Source organism: Sapajus apella, unplaced genomic scaffold (assembly GCF_009761245.1).
Source record: "Sapajus apella isolate SASKATOON/1434 unplaced genomic scaffold, GSC_monkey_1.0 scaffold158, whole genome shotgun sequence".
In the NCBI taxonomy this organism is placed as follows: Eukaryota; Metazoa; Chordata; class Mammalia; order Primates; family Cebidae; genus Sapajus; species Sapajus apella.
The window spans coordinates 1,684,115-1,702,533 of record NW_022437098.1 but is presented as its reverse complement, the minus strand read 5'-3'; the positions used below and the strand labels follow the sequence as shown (position 1 = coordinate 1,702,533).

At 40.8% G+C, this 18,419-nt stretch overlaps 1 protein-coding gene across 9 annotated transcripts in view; it reads right to left on the bottom strand.

Moving 5' to 3' along the window:
- Positions 1 to 18,419, bottom strand: part of ERCC6L2 (ERCC excision repair 6 like 2) — a 197,074-nt gene that overhangs the window by 34,593 nt on the left and 144,062 nt on the right. For all 9 annotated transcript variants that reach the window (XM_032266354.1, XM_032266361.1, XM_032266360.1 and 6 more), the window contains one exon: positions 1,511 to 1,692. In XM_032266354.1, the coding sequence (XP_032122245.1) occupies positions 1,511 to 1,692 (182 nt within the window). The remainder of the gene's footprint in view (positions 1 to 1,510; positions 1,693 to 18,419) is intronic.

The following is an 18,419-nucleotide window of genomic DNA, read 5'->3' as shown; positions in this document are numbered from 1 at the left end:
CCACTCCCTGTCAGGGTCTGCCCACTGCTTCCATCCAAACTTACAGCGCCGGCTGCCTCCTGCAGAACCTGCTAACTGCTTCCCAGGTTGCTCCTGCCAAGGTACCTGCTGAGCGCTCTGCTGCCACCTCCAGTGGGCAGTTTCCCACTCACCTGCTTCTGGTTCTCTGCAGCATTTGATAAAGTTAAGAACCCCTCCTTTTAAAACCCTCTCACTACTGGACTTCAGAACCCAACACTGCCTCTTACGCTGCCTCCAGTCTGTCCTGGGGCTTCTCTCCTCCTCTCTGTGTTCTGTTCCTAGGCTGCTCACACAGTCTCACGGTTCTGAAGACCATTTATAAACTCTATGCCGATGACTCCCAAATTTAAACCTTTAATCCCCAAATCCAGAGAAGCACATACATACATTGCCTATTTGACCTTTCCAAAGAATGCCACATTTAATATAAGCAGAAAGGAACTCTTGATATTTTTCCTCTCTGAACTTGCTTCTCTTGGGTTTTCCTCATTCAGTACCTCCACTCTGCTGCTCAACACCGAAAGAAGTAATCTTGATCTCTCTCTTTCCCAAACCAGTCCATCACCAAACTGAATTCATCCACTTGACTCCATCCTCAAGGCAACCACTCTGGTGCAAACCCCCCTCACCAAGTTCCTTCTTGTCTCCCCTTATCCATTCTGCCCTCTTCCACAGGGAAGCTGGAACCATCTTTTAAAAGGATACATAGATAGTGCCATTATTCAACAGTTTTCCACTGCATTTGAACAAAATCCGAACTCTTTCCGTAGCCTCCAAGGGTTGACAAGCCCCAGCCCCACCTGCGTCTCTACCCTCCATCTTGTGCTGCTTTCTGGTTGGTTTATTTCTGTACTAAGGCCACCATCCTTCTCTCAGCTCCTTGACCACACCAAACCTCCTCCCTCCTTGGGGATGCTCCTACTCTGGTTCTTTGCACGGTTGTCCTTCAGCTCTTAACTTAAATGCTACCTGTGTAGGGAGTCTTCTCTGACTTCCCAAAAGAAAGGTGGTTCCACATCCCCTCCCCATCCCATTATTCTCTTTCAGGGCGGCTTGTCCATTTTTTTCTTTTAACACGCCATTTTGTAATTATTTGTAGGTTTACTTTTTAAAAATTTATGGTTTGATGCCAACCCCATTCCTCTGTACTGGAGGCTCTGTGTCATTTTTACACAGTATTGTCAAGACTCAACACAATGCCTAAGCATATATTAGGTGCTCAAAAAATATTCAATGACTGAATGAATAAAATGCACTTAAGTATTTCATTTCTTTGTATAACATGATTTCCCTTTTTTTGGTAATCAATTCAGGGATTGGCCTTCTAACAACATCTAAAACATTTGCAATTTATTTTTGAAATTCAGATTTTTCTGAAATATTCCGATCTCGGGTGTGGTTATAACTCAAATATTTGTATATTTTACTAAGGAGCTACATTTCTTTTGAGAATTATTCTTTAAGTCTAGCATTGTCAGAGACAATATACCTGCGGATTCCTTTTGGTGTTTCTCCAATTATGAAGGTGGTCTGGTCTGTACGGTAGACTTTTTTCTTCTTCTGGCTTACAGGGTGTGAAATATAAAGAGGAAGTGAAATGCTGCCTTCACTCGGTTGCTGGCCTTTCTTTGTGTGTGGCAATGTATCTGCATCTGCTTTTTCTTTATATGTCTGAAAAAAAGAAAGGAACCAAAAGCTATGTCTGAAAAGATGGTTATGGTTGGTCAAATAATTAGAATGTCTTACTTTTTCCCAGTACTCTTTATAATGAAGTAAATCATATTCTCTAACTGAAATCATTGTCAGAAGATGTTAACCTAGATCTTTAAAAAGATGACACAGGCAAAAGTTTTTTTTTTTTTTAACCTTTCTTTAAGCTATAAAAGTAATGGCAATAATATGATATTTTCATTGTCAAGACTGTGGGCATACTGATACATATGTTGATCTACTATACCAAAGGATAAACATTAATGATTATATACACAATACAGCTAGTGCTCGACTTACGACCACGATTGGTTCCGACAGACCGGTCATAACACGATTTGGTCGCAAGTTGAGTAGGCTATATGCATGAGGGGATGGTAGTGCTGCCGGAAGCTGGTCCGCACTGTCGTAACGCCCAGCTGGGCAACGTTTGCGCTGCCAGACGCAGAGCAGTCATGGCTAGCGATTGTGGTCGTAAAGTCGAATGGTCGTAAGTTGCATAGGTCGTAAGTCAATCTATACCTGTAGTGTAAACATGTGTCCTGGGGCTTCTCCTCTCTCTGTGCTCTCTTCCTAGGCTGCTCACACAGGCTTGTTTGTGAGAGCAAGATAATTTTCTAGTTTAGTAATTGCAAAATGTTCTAATTTAGTAATTGCAAAATTAATAAGCAGTCTTTCAGTCATCTGATTTCATATAATAGATAAATGTAAATAATAAGTAAGAAACCATAAATCATACATTTCAACCTCTACTGGGTTGTTAGAATATTTAGTGATTTTGAGATGCTAACTACAGTTGGTTAAATTATGGATGGAATCACACTCCTTTTACAGATACTATGGATTGCCTGCCTAACATAAATTTTACCGACAGTGAGCCAAGAAAAAAAAATATTCCCAGTTTTCTTGACAAGATGGTATGGTATAAATACATAGAAAGTCCTCATTCTATTCCAAAAAGAGAAATAGTGGATACAATTTAACAATGACAACAACAAAATTACACTGGAGCTCAAAAGCAAGAAAACAGAATGTCTAGGTTCCTCAAATGAGGAAGTCCCACAGTGGTGAGTGGGAGCTGAAGCTCAGCAGCCCTAGGGGTAGGGCCTTAAGTTACAGTCTACAGCACCCATGTGTAGAGGGGAGATGGAAATGGTTTAACTCCCGGCACTAAACAACAAAGAAACACGAAACACAACAGGAATGAGAAGGAGTCTGATATGCAAATTAAAGCCAGGAAAGCCAAACCTGGGACAACACAGGCTAAAAGCAGGCCACTTTCTTACTCTAGATAGAATCACTGGTGACAAATAGGAATGCCCAGCTGGTGCCATGTGTGGAATCTGATTTTGTACCATTTGATAGTATGGAAACTCTAAGCTGAAAATCAACATAAGAAATGTGTCCAGAACTAGTGAAAACCATAGATCTCAATGGGGGGCTGAATAAAAAATACACCATAGGAAGACTACCATAATCCAGAGAATGCTTTTGATTCCAATGAAAACAGGAGGAGTTCAGATAAAAATTATAAATAACATATAAAACCTACCATCATGAAAGTGAGCACATGTAACAAGTATAAAAAATGAAATCTGAGGAATTATCTATAATAAAGCAATCTGAGAGAGGTATTTATTTATGAATGAATGAATGAATAAATGAATGACAGAGTCTTGTTCTGTCACTCAAGCTGGAGTGCTGTGGCATGATCACAGCTCACTACAGTTGATAAATTGGAAGAAAAAATTACTCAGAATGAAGTGCAGAGATTAAAAAAATTAGTAAAGTTAAGAGACAGAAGACACACCAAAGTTTCTAAAATGCTAAAAGGAGAAAATGGAAGAGATAATGCCAAAGAGATGATAGCAGAGACCTATAAAAGAAAGGAAACCTCAAACTGAAAAAAGAAAAAAATTCCTAGTAGGAAAAATAAAAATAAATCTGTATTTTGTTATATCACAGATAAAGGTCATACCTTAAAAATTACCAGAGAAAGAGGATAAGACATCCTACAAAGAAATGCCAAACTAGGCCAGGCATAGCAGCTCACACCTGTAATTCCAGCACTTTGGGAGGCTGAGGCAGGCAGATTGCTTTCAGTCCAGGAGTTCAAGATCAGCTGGGCAATGTGGCAAAACCTTTCCTCTAAAAAAAAAATTCAAAAACTAGCTTGGTGTGGTGGTGTGGCCCTGTAGTCCAGCTACTCCAGAGGCTGAGGTGGGAGGATTGCTTGAGCCCAGGAAGTGGAAGTTGCAGGGAGCCAAAAGCGTGTCACTGCAGTCCACCCTGGGTGACAGAGCCAAATTCTGTCTCAGGAAAGAAGAAGAAGAAGAAAAAAAAGCCAAACTAACATCAGGCTTCTCATTAACATCATAATCATATCCATCAGAAGAAAATGGGGTATCTTCAACATGCAGAGAAGAAAAAACCTGTCAACCTAGAATTCTATACCCAGTTAAACTATCATGTAAGGAATTTTCAGACATACAAAGACTACCAGAATTCATTAGATTCTTCACACACACACACACACACACACACAGGTCTTGCTCTTTTGCACAGTCTAGAGTGCAATGGTGCAATCATAGCTCACTGCAGTCTCAAACTCCTGGGCTCAAGTGATCCTTCCACCTTAGACTCCTGAGTAGTGGGGACTACAGGCACGAGCCCACAGGCCAAGCTAATTTTTCTATTGTTTTATAGAGATGGGGTCTTATTATGTTACCCAGGTTGGCATAGGTAACATAGCAAGACCCTGGGCTCAAAAGTGATTCTCCTGCCTCAACCTCCAAAAGTGTTGAGATTATGGACTGAGCCACTGTACCTGGTCTTTTTTTTTTTTTTTAAAAGAAGTTGAGTGGAATTGAAGTGGTGATACATTCAATGAACGTGGGCAAGGAATGGCTTTTAATTCAACAAATATTTACTAAGCACCTATTAGGTTCCTGCCACCATGCTATGCATTTGAGATACAAAGATATTTATACTTACACAGATCCCCCTACCTTAAGGGATTTAAAAGTGAGTGACAAGCCATTTTAAAAAATATGATACATGTATCTTTTTTCTTTTTCGTATAAGACATTTACCTCTGTAACTTATATTCCAGTTCATTTTATTGAAACTGACAAAAACAACTGCATGTTCTTTAGTAGCAAACCATTTCTAAGGAAAATTGACATCTTCAAAAGCTACCGTGGTTCAGATGGACAAACACAAACACCTGGCCAGGTGGTCAGGTTAAACTAGGGCTTTATATCAGTAAGGTTAAAAGTACTGTCCTTAAAAAAATTTTTTTTAAATTGTATCTTAAAACATGAATAAAATGAAAAATGTTGATAAAGTTTGAAAGAGATTTGATCCATTTATTTTCTATCACAAAACAAAATGAACACTAAAAGTTCCTAATAAAAAGACTCATCATCCTAGATTATACCCTAAGAAATAATCATTCATTGCTATAGGAAGAGATGGTATTGCTTTACATGAAGGTAAAGGGAGTAAGAAGAAAGAGAAGGAACTGGGCCAACCAAGAAAACTCCATCCTCATATATTGCAATTTCTGAAGCCACAGAGAAATCATGCCAAGCGATGGCAATTTTCAATTATTTATATGTTTACTCTGGGTCTTTATGACCCTGGTAGAATTACAAAGCTCACATTTATACAGATAACATTTTTCTTAAATGGGTTTTATAACTTCTTTAGGAAATTTCAGCTTTTGCAACCATCGCTATCAGACATGAGGATCTTTAATTTTTGCCAAACATTCCACATTTTAACATCTGGTTCTTTTAGGCAATAATAAAGGGAAAATCATTCTTATTTAACATGGGTTAAATAGCTATCTTTTATTTTTAAAAATCTATCTAGTTTCGTATTTCCATTTTAGCAGGGGACTTTAACGTTTTACTGAAACAAGGCTGTCTAGATTTTGTATTTAGCCTAGTTATATTAAAAAATAGATTTTAGGAATCAATGTGCCACTTAGGCTTATTCTGAATGAAACCCCTAAAGGTTAAACGTACAAACTATGTATGGGTTGGGGGCAGTGTCCTGGATTAGTTTCCAATTGCTCCCTTAACAGAGTATCACAAAATTAGTGGCTTAAAACAATATAAATTCATTATCTTATACGTCTGTAGGTCAGAAGCCTAACATGGGTCTCACAAAGGTAAAGTCAAGATGCTGGCAGGGCTGCATCCTTTTGTGGAGGCTCTGGGATAATGAATTTCCTTGCTTTTCCAGCTCCTTGAGGCTGCTCACAATCCTTGCCTCGTGGTCCCCTTCAAAATCTAGCAACCTTCTTCTCTCTCCCTTCTTCATAGTCACATCACCCTCTCACCACAGCCAGGAAAGGTGCTCTGCTTTTAATAACTAATGTGATTAGACTGGGCCCATACAGATAATGCAGGGTCAAAGTGAGTTAATAAACATCCCTAACTATATACATCCAGTTGACCCATCTCAAGGTCAGCTGATTCAACCTTAACTGCATCTACAACTTTAATTCCTTTTCCTTTTTGCTGGGTAAGGTAGTGTATTCACAGGTTTCAGAAATGAGTTCATAGACATCTCTGAGGGGAACATTAATTGTTTTCCACTGGCAGGGAGAGTGGGCGTCTTATCCTGGGTCCACTGACCCTCCAAAGGTTTTGTAGATGGGTTTCAGGGACTTCAGAAAGGGATATATATCTATGAATCCCCTGAGGCTGTATTTGCAAGGGTATACATATTTGAGCAGGAACACATTTTTCAAAAAAAAGAGCCCATGACTTTAATCATATTCTTAAAGGTGTATGTGGCCGGAAAGAATTGAAAAACCGCTGTTTTAAGCAGCAGCACCATTGGTATAGTTTTCAAATAATCTCGTTTTTTGAAAAACAGTATCTACTTTATAAAGAGTTTGGTGCTCTTGTTAGAAAAGCTGGTTTCACTAAAATAGCAGTCAATCCTTCACAAAAGCTGATACAAGATAAATAACGCTGCAGTGCAGTTGCTATTGCAGTGGCAATTATAACTTATTATAAAACAAAGTACAAGGCTAAGATGAAAATATTCTAGATAATGTGAATTGAGCTGAAGCTTGTTCACTACTGAACAAAGCTGTGAAGTCACGGCACTATGGCAACACGATGAAGTGGCAACAGTAATGAAGATACAAGTAATGAAAAATTCAGTAAAGTGATATGGATTCGGAATTTAAAAGATAACACTGGCATACCTCCGATATACTGCAGAATCGGCTCTGGACCACCACCAAGAATTTTTCTTAGTATATATAAAAGTTACGCTTACACTATACTGTAGTCTATTAGGTGTGCAATAAATTATGCCACTGCTTTATCAACTAAGTTTAGGTAACATTCTAAATTCTTTGTTGCTATTTCAACAATGTTCACTGCACTTTCACTAGGATAGAGTCGATCTTAGAAACCACTTTCTTTGCTCATCCATGAAAAGCAGTCTCTTACCTGTTCAAGTTTGATCATGAGACTGCAGTAGTTCAGTCACATCTGCAGACTTTGTTTCTAATTCTAGTTCTCTTGCTATTTCTACATCTGCAGTTGGTTCCCCTACTAAAGTCTTCAATCTCTTGAAGTCATGCATGAGGGCTAGAATCAACTTCTTCCAAACTTCTGTTAATGTACATATTTTGACATGCTCCCATGAATCAAAGATATTTTAAATGGCTTCTAAAATGGTGAACCGTTTCCAGAAGGTTAACAATGGACTTTGCCCAGGTCCATCAGAGAAATCATTATTTATTCCAATTATAGTCTTATGAAACTTCTTTTCTTTCCTTTCAAATTTAATTTATAGAGATGGGGTCTCACCAAGTGGATCAGGTTGGCCTTGAACTCCTGGTTTCGAGTGATTCTCCCAGGTTAGCCTACTGAGTAGCTAGAACTACAAGAATGTGCCACCAGGCCAGGCTCTATATTCCTTACATAAGACTTGAAAGCCAAAATTTCTCCTTGATCCATGGGTTGCAGAATAAATGCTGTGTTCACAGGCTTGAAAACAACATTCATTTCCTTGTACATCTCCATCTATCTCTCGGGTGACTAGAAGCACTGTCAATAAACAGCAATATTATAAAAGGAATCTTCTTTTCTGAGGAGCAGGTCTCAATAGTGGGCATGAAATATTCAGTAAACCATGCTGTAAACGGATGGGCTGTCATCCAGGCTTTGTTGGGCCATTTATAGAGGACAGGTGGAATAGATATGCCATAATCCTCAAAGGCCCTAGGATTTCCCAAATGGTAAATTATCACTGGCTTCTACTTAAAGTCCCCAGCTGCACTAGTCCCTAACAAGAGAGTCAGCCTGTCCTTTGAAGCCAGGCATTAACTTCTCCTCTCTAGCTATGAAAGTCCTAGATGATATATTCCAACAGAAGGCTGCTTCGTCTACATTGAAAATCTATTGTTTAGTGTAGCCACTGTTACCAGTGATCTTACCTAGATCTTCTGTATAACTTGCTGCAGGTTCTCCGTCAGCACTTGCTGTTGCTTCACCTTTGCACTTTTATGCCATGGAGACAGCTTCTTTGCTTAAATGTCATGAACTAGCCTCTGATAGTGTTTTTCTTCTACAGCGTTCTCACCTCTCTCAGGTTTCACAGGCCTCGCTCTGCATTAGGCTGTGGCCTAAGGGAATATTATGGCTGGTTGGACCTTTGATCCAGACACTACAACTTTCTCCATGTCAGGAATCAAGCTATTTCACTTTTTTATTGTTTGTGTGGTCACTAAGTAACACTTCTCATTTCCTTCAAGAAGATTCCTTTCCCTTCACAACTTGGCTAACTGTTAGGCTTTCGGCCTATTTTGACTTTTGACATGCCTTTCTAATGCAGCTTCATCATTGACGTGAGACCCTTCAACTTGAACAATTAAAGGTCACTGTAGGATTATTAACTGGCCTAACTTCAATACTGTTGCATTTCAGGGAATGGGGAGGTCTAAGGAGAGGGAGAGAGGGGAAATGGCTGGTTGGTGGAACAGTCGGAACACACACATTTATTAAGTTTGCCATCTTGTATGGGTGCAACTGTGCCCAACACAATTACAACAGAAATGTCAAAGATCATGCATGTGATCTGTGGATCACCACAACAGATAATAACAACAATGAAAAACTTCAAAATACTGTGAGACTTACTAAAATGCGACTCAGACACGAAGTGAGCATGTGCTTTTGGAAAAATGATGCCTTGTGTGAAGCAGGGCTGCCACAAAACTTCAATTTGTAAAAAAGGCATTACAAAGTGTAATAAAACGAAGTACACTAAAATGAGGACAGCCTGTGTGTTAGGGTTATAATAAAAAAAAGCACTTTTGTAGGGAAAAATTTCTTCCAGAGTAGCCAGAATGAGTTCATCCTAGATCTACTAACTATCCATAATTCTCTATAACTTACTTCTTAAAGTTTTAGGTTTATATTGGGTAATAGAGAAGTTCCTTATCTTTATTTAGACTGATATTATGAAACATTCAAAAGAACTTGGGTAATACTCTTTTTCTTTTGATCCAAAAGTGTATTTTGTGTATTTCAAGGCATTAGATCTAAACCAAGCTACATTATTTTCATTGAAATGATATTTATTCAAAGGCTCAACTGAAAAAAGTTACAGATTTTTGATATGAAAGAGTAAGTAAAAACAAAATCAACTCTTAACAACTTTGCAGACAGCAATCTCTGATGTTAGTATACTTAAAAACATAAGGAAGATTCCTCCCTACCTCACAGGCACATGATTAAATTAGCATTTTTTCTATTTACTCAGCTACATATGGAATCTATATAGTAGGAGGCTGTATTCGAATTGTTGAGAGAATGCTTAAGAAAAAAGGGACCCTCTATTAATACTCTTGAAGTAAAAAATAATTTTGGAGGTAAGTTACTGAAGAACAGTAGAGGGCGCCTAGGTAGGAAGAGCAAAGAGGTGAGAAAAGTTGATAGGTGGAAATCATTCCCATACTCACACACCCGTAACAAATGAGGCAAAAAAAATTACAATCCAGGAGAGCGAGTTTCAAATGTAATCAAGAACAGCCTCTAGCTCCCATTTCAGCAGGAGAAATATTAACAGTAATCTCTGCATCTTTCTAAATCTCTTTGGGCGAAGTCCTGGAGCTATAGCTATAGCTAGTGCAGATAATCTGATTCCTTCTCCCCTGTTCATCTGCACACCCCAAGTTGCAGAGAAAGCGTGGGAGGATGGTGCACAAGGAAGCAGGACAGCCTGACAGGACAGGTACCCTGTCCACAGGAGGCTATGAGGAAGTAGTGAAATCTTTTGTTAAGCAAGTGTGGAATGGATCTATCTGCTGGGCTGGCTTCTCCAGAATATACCTCACGGAGCACACAGAACAAAGAGCAGTGCATGCTGAAGAGCTATACCAACTCTTCCATAACCAGATGATTAGGCCTGGTGAGTCAGTGAGAAAACTGGAAACAGGAAGGAGATTTTCAAAGCCACTGGAAGGTCCTGATGGCTCTGAGCCACTGAGAAGCTAGAGCAGAAGGCTTAATTAAAAGTTCTGATTCTGAGGTCAAAAAGGATCTGCCCATCCCAGGATAGCTCTTTGGTGTACACCCTGTTCCTAAGAATAGCACAGAGCTTCACAAGACACTCTAAGGTCATCAAACATGGGTATACCGTATAGCCACAAGCCCTCACATCCACCTGATCATGCCAACTCTGCCATAAAGCAGACAAGACAACAAACAATTGGGGGAATTTTGCTTAGATATGAAAATCCTCAAAATCATTCAAGGTTGGTGCCTGGGGATAGAAAATGTTATTGTAAATGCAGTTTTCCAATACTCATCAAGAACCTAAGGCAACTACGAGCTATCCCTGAAGGGTCTTAACTCACTATCTGCAGAAAAGCCAGCTGGTCAGTGGTCCCACCACAAATATATAGGAGAGTCACATCTTCTGCCTATGTTTAAAAATGATGTTCAAATCTGAAAAAAACAAAAAACAAAAAAACAAAAAAACCCCAAGCATTTAGATTCAAATTGAAAACATTTTCTGGGGAGAGAGGGAGATGAAAATTTTTAACCATGGGTCTGCTTTCTTCCTGGAAGGGGTAATACTTATTATAAAACCCAGCTAAACTCTTTTATCAATAATGCTTTGCTTTCTGAGTGTGCCACAAGGACAACTTTATATTGGCTGTCCAGGGCCTATTTTTTTTAAGAATGATAATGGAATTATCTCTTCAAATAAACCCGTATCAGATAGAAGCTGCTTGTAGAAACTCAGCATCACTTACAGGAGTGACTCATTGTCCAAGAAACCTATCTATCTAAAATGATGCAAAGTGGCAGCATTAGGGGAGCAGGTGAATGCCATGTGCTAAAGGGCACATGTGCTACAAACACATGAATTCTATCTCCTTGGGGTCTGCTGACCTGATGGCTCTGTGGGAAAGGGCCGAGCAAGACCATCGCAATTACCTTTACCAAAACCTGCAAATGTGCAATGGAAAATTTCGCTAATACCCTCAGTCCTCCATGGGAGTGCAGCCTGGGAGTAAATTCCCTTTACAGACAAAGGGAATTGTCTATAATTCCTTCTACAGACAAAGGCTAGAGCAAGATAGAGGCCTTTCCAGATAGCCTGAACAGTGGACTCAGCATCACAGCCCTGGGGTCCAGGCCTTACTTGGCCACTTACCCTTTCAATTTGCGGAGATTCTTTGCCTGTCTGAAGATCATCTTGGGGATAATGAAAGATTTGGAGACTGGGATCTAAGAGATAGGAGATTTGGATCTGGGACACCTACCAGTCTCTTTCATATTTAAAATTCACAATTCTGCTAGTCTGTATAGGATTTCCAGTAAGCAGTAATGGATAGGTCCATCACATCTTGTAGCCTTAATTTCAAATCTCTGTATGTACTAAGTTTTATTTGTATTACTATATTTTCTATAAAGACTACCTCAAGACCTCATATGAAATGAGGTCTGTTGTATCACTGGAAACAAAGATCACAGAAGAATGGTGCTGGTGAAAAAAAATTAATCCAAGAAAGCCTTTCCTGGCAGGCACCCACTGTTGCCTGTGTTTTTCAGTGGCTAGCTTAGGGCCCTCATATCCCTCTACCCTGGCCTCCAGCTGGGCCACTTAGGCTGATTTGATTAGAAGGCCACCAAATGGCTCTCCAGTGTCTGGGGAAGAATGTTTCAAGCACGTGCCACAAATGACCCTGAGACATTACAACTAGTTGTGAGATATGATATAATTATTTATTATAATAATAAAGTATTAAAATACAGTATGTGAGAGATTTAGCTTTTTTAGTAAATTAGAGTGAATCCCTATAATCACATCATCTTTACTCTCTTCTGTTCTGATATGCTTTCTTTGGTTATACATGAGAGGAAGTAACATTATCACACAGAGAAAGGCCAAATGGAATCCTGTCCTGCTAGAAGTGAATTTAATGATCAGGCAACTCTTTTCATATGGGTCTAACACAGCAGTTCTGAAGCTTTTTGGTCTTAGAACCCCTTTATACTTTAAAAATTATTGAGAATCCCAAAGAGTTTTTGTGTGGGTTATATCTACTGAAAATTTAAAGTCAAAAACCCATTACATGTTAACATAACCCATTACATGTTAACATAACTAACTTTTTAAAACAAAAGCAACTATTTTCCAAAGCAAAAGACCAAAAAGTTAGTGAGAAAGGTGACTATATTTTACATTTTTACAAATGTCCATAATATTTGGCTTAATAAAAGACAGCTGAATTCTCCTGTTTCTACATTCAATCTGTTGTGACATGTTGTTTTGGTTGAGATTTATGAAGAAAATTGGTCTCATACAGATGTGCAGTTAGAAAAGGGAAAAATATTTTAATAGTCTTTTCAGACAATTACAGATATTTTTTATACTATACCAAAACTCAAGGTGAATTTCATGATAAATCTAAGACCTTTCAGTAAATTTTTTTTTTTTTTTTTTTTTTTTTTGAGACGGAGTTTCGCCCTTGTTACCCAGGCTGGAGTGCAACGGCATGATCTCGGCTCACTGCAACCTCCGCCTCCCAGGTTCAGGCAATTCTCCTGCCTCAGCCTCCTGAGTAGCTGGGATTACAGGCACACGCCACCATGCCCAGCTAATTTTTTGTAGTTTTAGTAGAGACGGGGTTTCACCATGTTGACGAGGCTGGTCTCGAACTCCTGACCTCAGGTGATCTGCCTGCCTTGGCCTCTCAAAGTGCTGGGATTACAGGCGTCAGCCACCGCGCCCGGCCAAAATTTTTATATTGTTAAAATTCATTGGTGTTTATTGAACTTTGGGTAACTCTTTTCTCCATGTGTGACTTTTAATATCATTCACTGGTCATTTAGAAAATATTGATTAATAGAGTGAGCAGATCTTCAAAACATGGACACATTTAATTATATGACATTAGAAGATCACTTTTGTTCTTCTCAGAAAAATCTTTAGGTATTGGAAAGGTATCAATGTTGTGGTGGTAGATATAAGCTTTTCAGTATTTTAACTTTCACTTAAGAACTTAAATTTTGTCACTTGCAACGGGTACTGTCCATTGTTTTCCTTGAAGTGACATGCTCACTAGGTTCATTTTTTTGATGAAGTGTCAAATACCCAAGTCTGAATAACCAGTTTATCTATCAGTCATTCTTTCAAGTCCCAATGGTGTTCCATAAAAAAGCAGCTGGTTCAATTTGAACTCAATTATACAAGTGCTTTATACATACTTCCCATTTCATCATATAGAATATTACAAAGATGCACACTAAAGGGTTGACATTTGCCAAAATCAATTTTGCTGCTTCCTCCAAGATAGCCATAACAGAAACTAGTTGTCTTTTCCTGCAAGAATGTGGTGGTAAAGAATCCATTAACTATTAGTGATACAGAAGGGCTGGGCTCCCAGCTAAACCCCATCCTAAGCCTGGATCCATGGCCGGAAGTGGAAACAGCTGACCCAGTTTTTCTGCCCAAATGTTGCCTTTTTGGCTTGCCCCCGCCCTATCCTGTGCCCATAAAAGACTTAGCTGGCAGAGCAACACAAGCAGCTGAGCAGCAAGCAGAGAAACAACTGGGCGTCGGAGACTATGAATAGATGTGTAGATGTTGCAGCTCTGGACAGGGGCTCTGCCGGGGGCAACCAGGCTTTAGGTAAAGATCACCTTCCCATCCCCTTTCCAGCCTCCCTTTCTGCTGAAAGCGTCCACCACTCAATAAAGTCTTCCGCATGCATCACCTTTCAAACAGTTCGTATGACCTTACTCTTCCTGGATACCAGACAAGAACCCAGGTGCAAGAGGGCAGGGGCTGCCACCCGGACTCTCCACTGAGCTGGCTGGCAGTTGGCCATCCCTGGATGGCAGAGCTTAAAAAGCACTGGTGGTAACATGCTTGGACGCTGCTGCGGGGCCCACACAGAGCCTGCTCCCGCCAGAGAGGAGTGGCTGGCTGGCTGCAGCGTTTGTTTGCTCCTGTTTCCACACCTGCTTGCTCCCTTTTGCACCCCCTCCTACAAGGACTGGCCAGCGGCAGGCTGACTGAAACCAGCCACTCCAGTTCACGCCCGTGAAGGAGGTCAAGGGAACTACCCTGTCTCACCACTACAGTTAAGGGCCGCTGCTTGTTCATGCTAATCTGTCAGCAGGCTCCCCAACACTGCTTTTGAATCATCAGTGTAAACGTCAACAAGTGAAAAGGTGGATCCCCGAGTCTTGGCTATCTTAGGGTCCATAGACCACACTTCGAGAACCGCCAGTCTCCAATAAACTGGAATGTCTTCATTCAACATATACTTGAGAACTCCATGTTGGCAAATTTGAGCCTGATAAGAGCAGTGGGTCTGGGCTTCACGCAGCTTTACGTCCACACACATGAAATGGCCCCCAACCTGTTGAGTGAAAATAGAAGACTTTCTGTCTAGAATAATCATTACATCAACCTCCTCCAGCCTGGCTCCTGGCCTTCATCACTGTGGAATAATTAGATACTTGGCGTATCTTGAAAATTAACCTTTCAGAGTATAAAGTCTAACACCTCAGTCTGTTCAGGTCAGTTTTACATTTGTTGATTATTTCCCTAAATGAAAGGCCCTTCATGACTTTTTCTTAACCCCCTAAGTGCCTTACTGCTATCTGCTGCCCAATGTAAGTCTGCGTGGTCAGTCCAGTCTTCTCAGCAGCTGCCAAACACACTGCCACATTTCTGGCTCCAAATTTCCTCAGAACCTGGCTTCTTGCCCAACACTGCCCTACCTGTGCTTGAAGGTCCAGCTTCATAAGACTTCTCTTGCATACTTTCTTCTTGCATTATTATTTTGATTTCTTATTGGGCAGCTTTATTATAAAATGGAATGTATTTTAAGATTTTATGTCATCTCATACATCATACCAAACCAAGCATCCAATAATGCTGCACATTGAGGCCAAAGATTCTAATTTCACCCACCAAAGAAATGTAATAGAATCTAGGGGATCTCTTGGAATAGGCAGGGCCACCTGTACTGTTTGAAATTATTTTTATTGTTTAGGTCTTATGTATTTAACTAGATCACACTTCTCTAATCCAGAGAGCAACCATGTATTTTGATTGTACTAATTCCTGAGTCAAATCCTACAGGCTCTCAATAAATGCTTACTGGATGAATATAAACGTACACAAATATGACTGTGACATTGTGAAATAGATTATCTGATCTTTGTCCAACTTTCCTGGCATACAATTCCTAAAATCCTTGAAGTAAAGTGATTTGCTTTTCTATGCTAATGAGTTGGCTGGTGGCTGGCAGCCCCCTAGGGAACTTCAGGATGGGGCTGGTCACCTGAAAGACCAAGGCAGGGTTACAGAGTTGGGACTGTCAGCCCTACCCCCAGCCTCCAGAGAAGCGACAGAGGCTAATGGTTAAGTTGATCAGCAATGGCCAATGGTTCAATCAATCATACTGAAGCCACCATAAAAACCCCAAAGTTCTGGATTCTGAGTGTGTGGAGAGGTGAGAAGGTGGACATTCCCAGAGGGCGGAGCACCCAGGACTGACTGTAGAAGCTCTGCACCTCTTCCCCCACGCCTCACCCTATGCAGCTCTTCATCTCTATCCTTTGTAATAAAGTGGTAACCCTACATAACTACTTCCTTGTGTTCTGTGAGCTGCTCTGGCAAATTAATCAAGCCCCAGGAGGGGGTTGTGGGATCCCTGATTTATAGCTTGTTGGTTAGAAGCACAGGTAAAACAAACTGGGGCTTGTGACTGACCTCAAAAGCTGCAGGCAGTCTTGTGGGACTGAGTGCTCAACCTGTGGGTTCTGATACTATATCCAGGCAGATGGTATCGGAACTGAATCGGAGGATACCCAGCTGCTATCTGCTACAGAACTGATTGCTTGCTGGTGTAAAGGAAAAACCCACACACAGTTGGTCACAGAAGTCTTCTGTGTTGATTGTTGAGGGGTGAGAGCAGAGGAAAAACAGGGTTATTTTTTTCCCCACTCAACAACTAAGAAAATTTAATTTCTGGAGGACATTTGCCAAAAAATGTTTTTGAACAAGATAAAAAGTTCTTGTTGCTAAGGCATTCAATTATTTCACCTTCAACAAAATGGGTTTACACAGCAAATGAAATAGTGGGATACGGCTTTCTAATCCATTTTGAAGCAGGTAATGCTAAATAGTCGTGAGATGTGTTTATTAAATGAAATTTGATTCTGATACTAAGTAATGTGGTTAATAACAAGATGACTGACATCTCTAAAATAAAACATCAACTTACCAACAACCTTGCCATAAAAGCTGTGAGAGGAGTTACATTAAAGGGGTATTATCTTCATCAGATAATTTGCTAAGTATCACAAATTCCAGTTCAAACATATTTGTCTTATCTAATGACAACTCACCACATAAGAGTTATGCTCATACTCACAAATTAGAGTAATTATTCACATTTTCATTTATGGAATCTCTTTGAGAAGGAAAATGTCTCCAGGGCATGTCAGAGACCTTTGCAGCAGCCTCTCCCATCACAGGCCTTGAGGCCCAGGAGGAAATAATGGTTTCATGGGTGGGGCCCAGGGAACCCCTGCTGTGTGCAGCCTAGAGACTTGGTGCCCTGTGTCCTAGCTGCTCTAGCCATGGCTAAAGGGGCAAGGTACAGCTTGGGCCATGGCTTCAGAGGATGCAAGCCCCAAGCCTTGAGCAGCTTCCACATGGTATTGAGCCTATGGGTGCACAGAAGTCAAGAACTGAGGTTTAGGAACCTCCACCTAGATTTTAGACGATGTATGGAAACGCTTGGATGTCCAGGCAGAAGTTTGCTGCAGGGGTGGGGCCCTCATGGAGAACCTTTGCTAGGGCAGTGCAGAAGGGAAATGTGGAATCAGAGCCTCTACACACAGTCCCCAATAGGGCACTGCCTAGTGGAGCTGTGAGAAGAGGGTCACCATCCTTCAGGCCTTAGAATGGAAGATCCACTGACAGTATACATTGTGCACCTGGAAAAACCACAGACACTCAATGCCAGCCCACGGAAGCAGCCTTGGAGGGAGGCTGTTGTACCCTGCAAAGCCACAGGGGCGGAGCTTCCCAAGACCATGGATACCCATCTCTTGCATCAGCGTGACTTGGATGTGAGACATTGAGTCAAAGGAGATCATTTTGGAGCTTTAAGATTTGACTGCCCTGCTGGATTTTGGACTTGCATGGGGCCTTTACACCCTTCTTTTTGGCCAATTTTCTCCCATTTGGAATGGGTGTATTTATCCAATACCTGTATCTCCACTGTATCTATAAAGTAACTAATTTGCTTTTGGCTCATAGGCAGAAGGGACTGTCTTGTCTCAGACGAGACTTTGGACTATGGAAATAGTTAATGCTGAAATGAGTTAAGGCTTTGGGGGACTGTTGGGAAGGCATGATTGATTTTGAAACATGAGGACATGAGATTTGGAAGGGGCCACGGATGGAATGATATGGTTTGCCTGTGTCCCCACCCAAATTTCACGTTGAATTATGACTCCCATAATTCCCACGTGTTGTGAGAAGAACCTAGTGGGAGATAATTGAATCATAGGGGTGGTTTCTCTCATATTGTTCTTGAGGTAGTAAGTCTCATGAGATGTGATGGTTTTATAAGGGGTTGCCCCTTTCTCTTGGCTCTCAATTTTCCTTTTGCCTGCTGCCATGTAAGGTGTGACTTTCACCATCCGCCATGACTGTGAGGCCTCACCAGCCATGTGAAACTGTGAGTCCATTAAATCTCTTTTTCTTTCTTTATAAACTACTCACTCTCTGGTATGTCTTTATCAGCAGCATGAAAATGAACTGATACACGCAATAATAAGGCTGGGCATGGTGGCTCATGCCTGTGATCCCAGCACTTTGGGAGGCTGACCTCACGAGGTCAGTAGGTCAAGACCAGACTGGCTAACATGGCAAAATCCTGTCTCTACTAAAAATACAAAAATTAGCTGGCTGTGGTGGTGTGTGCCTGTTGTCTCAGCTACGCAGGAGGCTGAGGCAGGAGAATCACTTGACTTGGGAGGCAGAGGTTGCAGTGAGCCAAGATCGCATCATTGCACTCTGGCCTGGGTGACAGCAAGACTCCATCTCAAAAAAAAGGAGAGATGGCTGGGCGCGGTGGCTCAAGCCTGTAATCCCAGCACTTTGGGAGG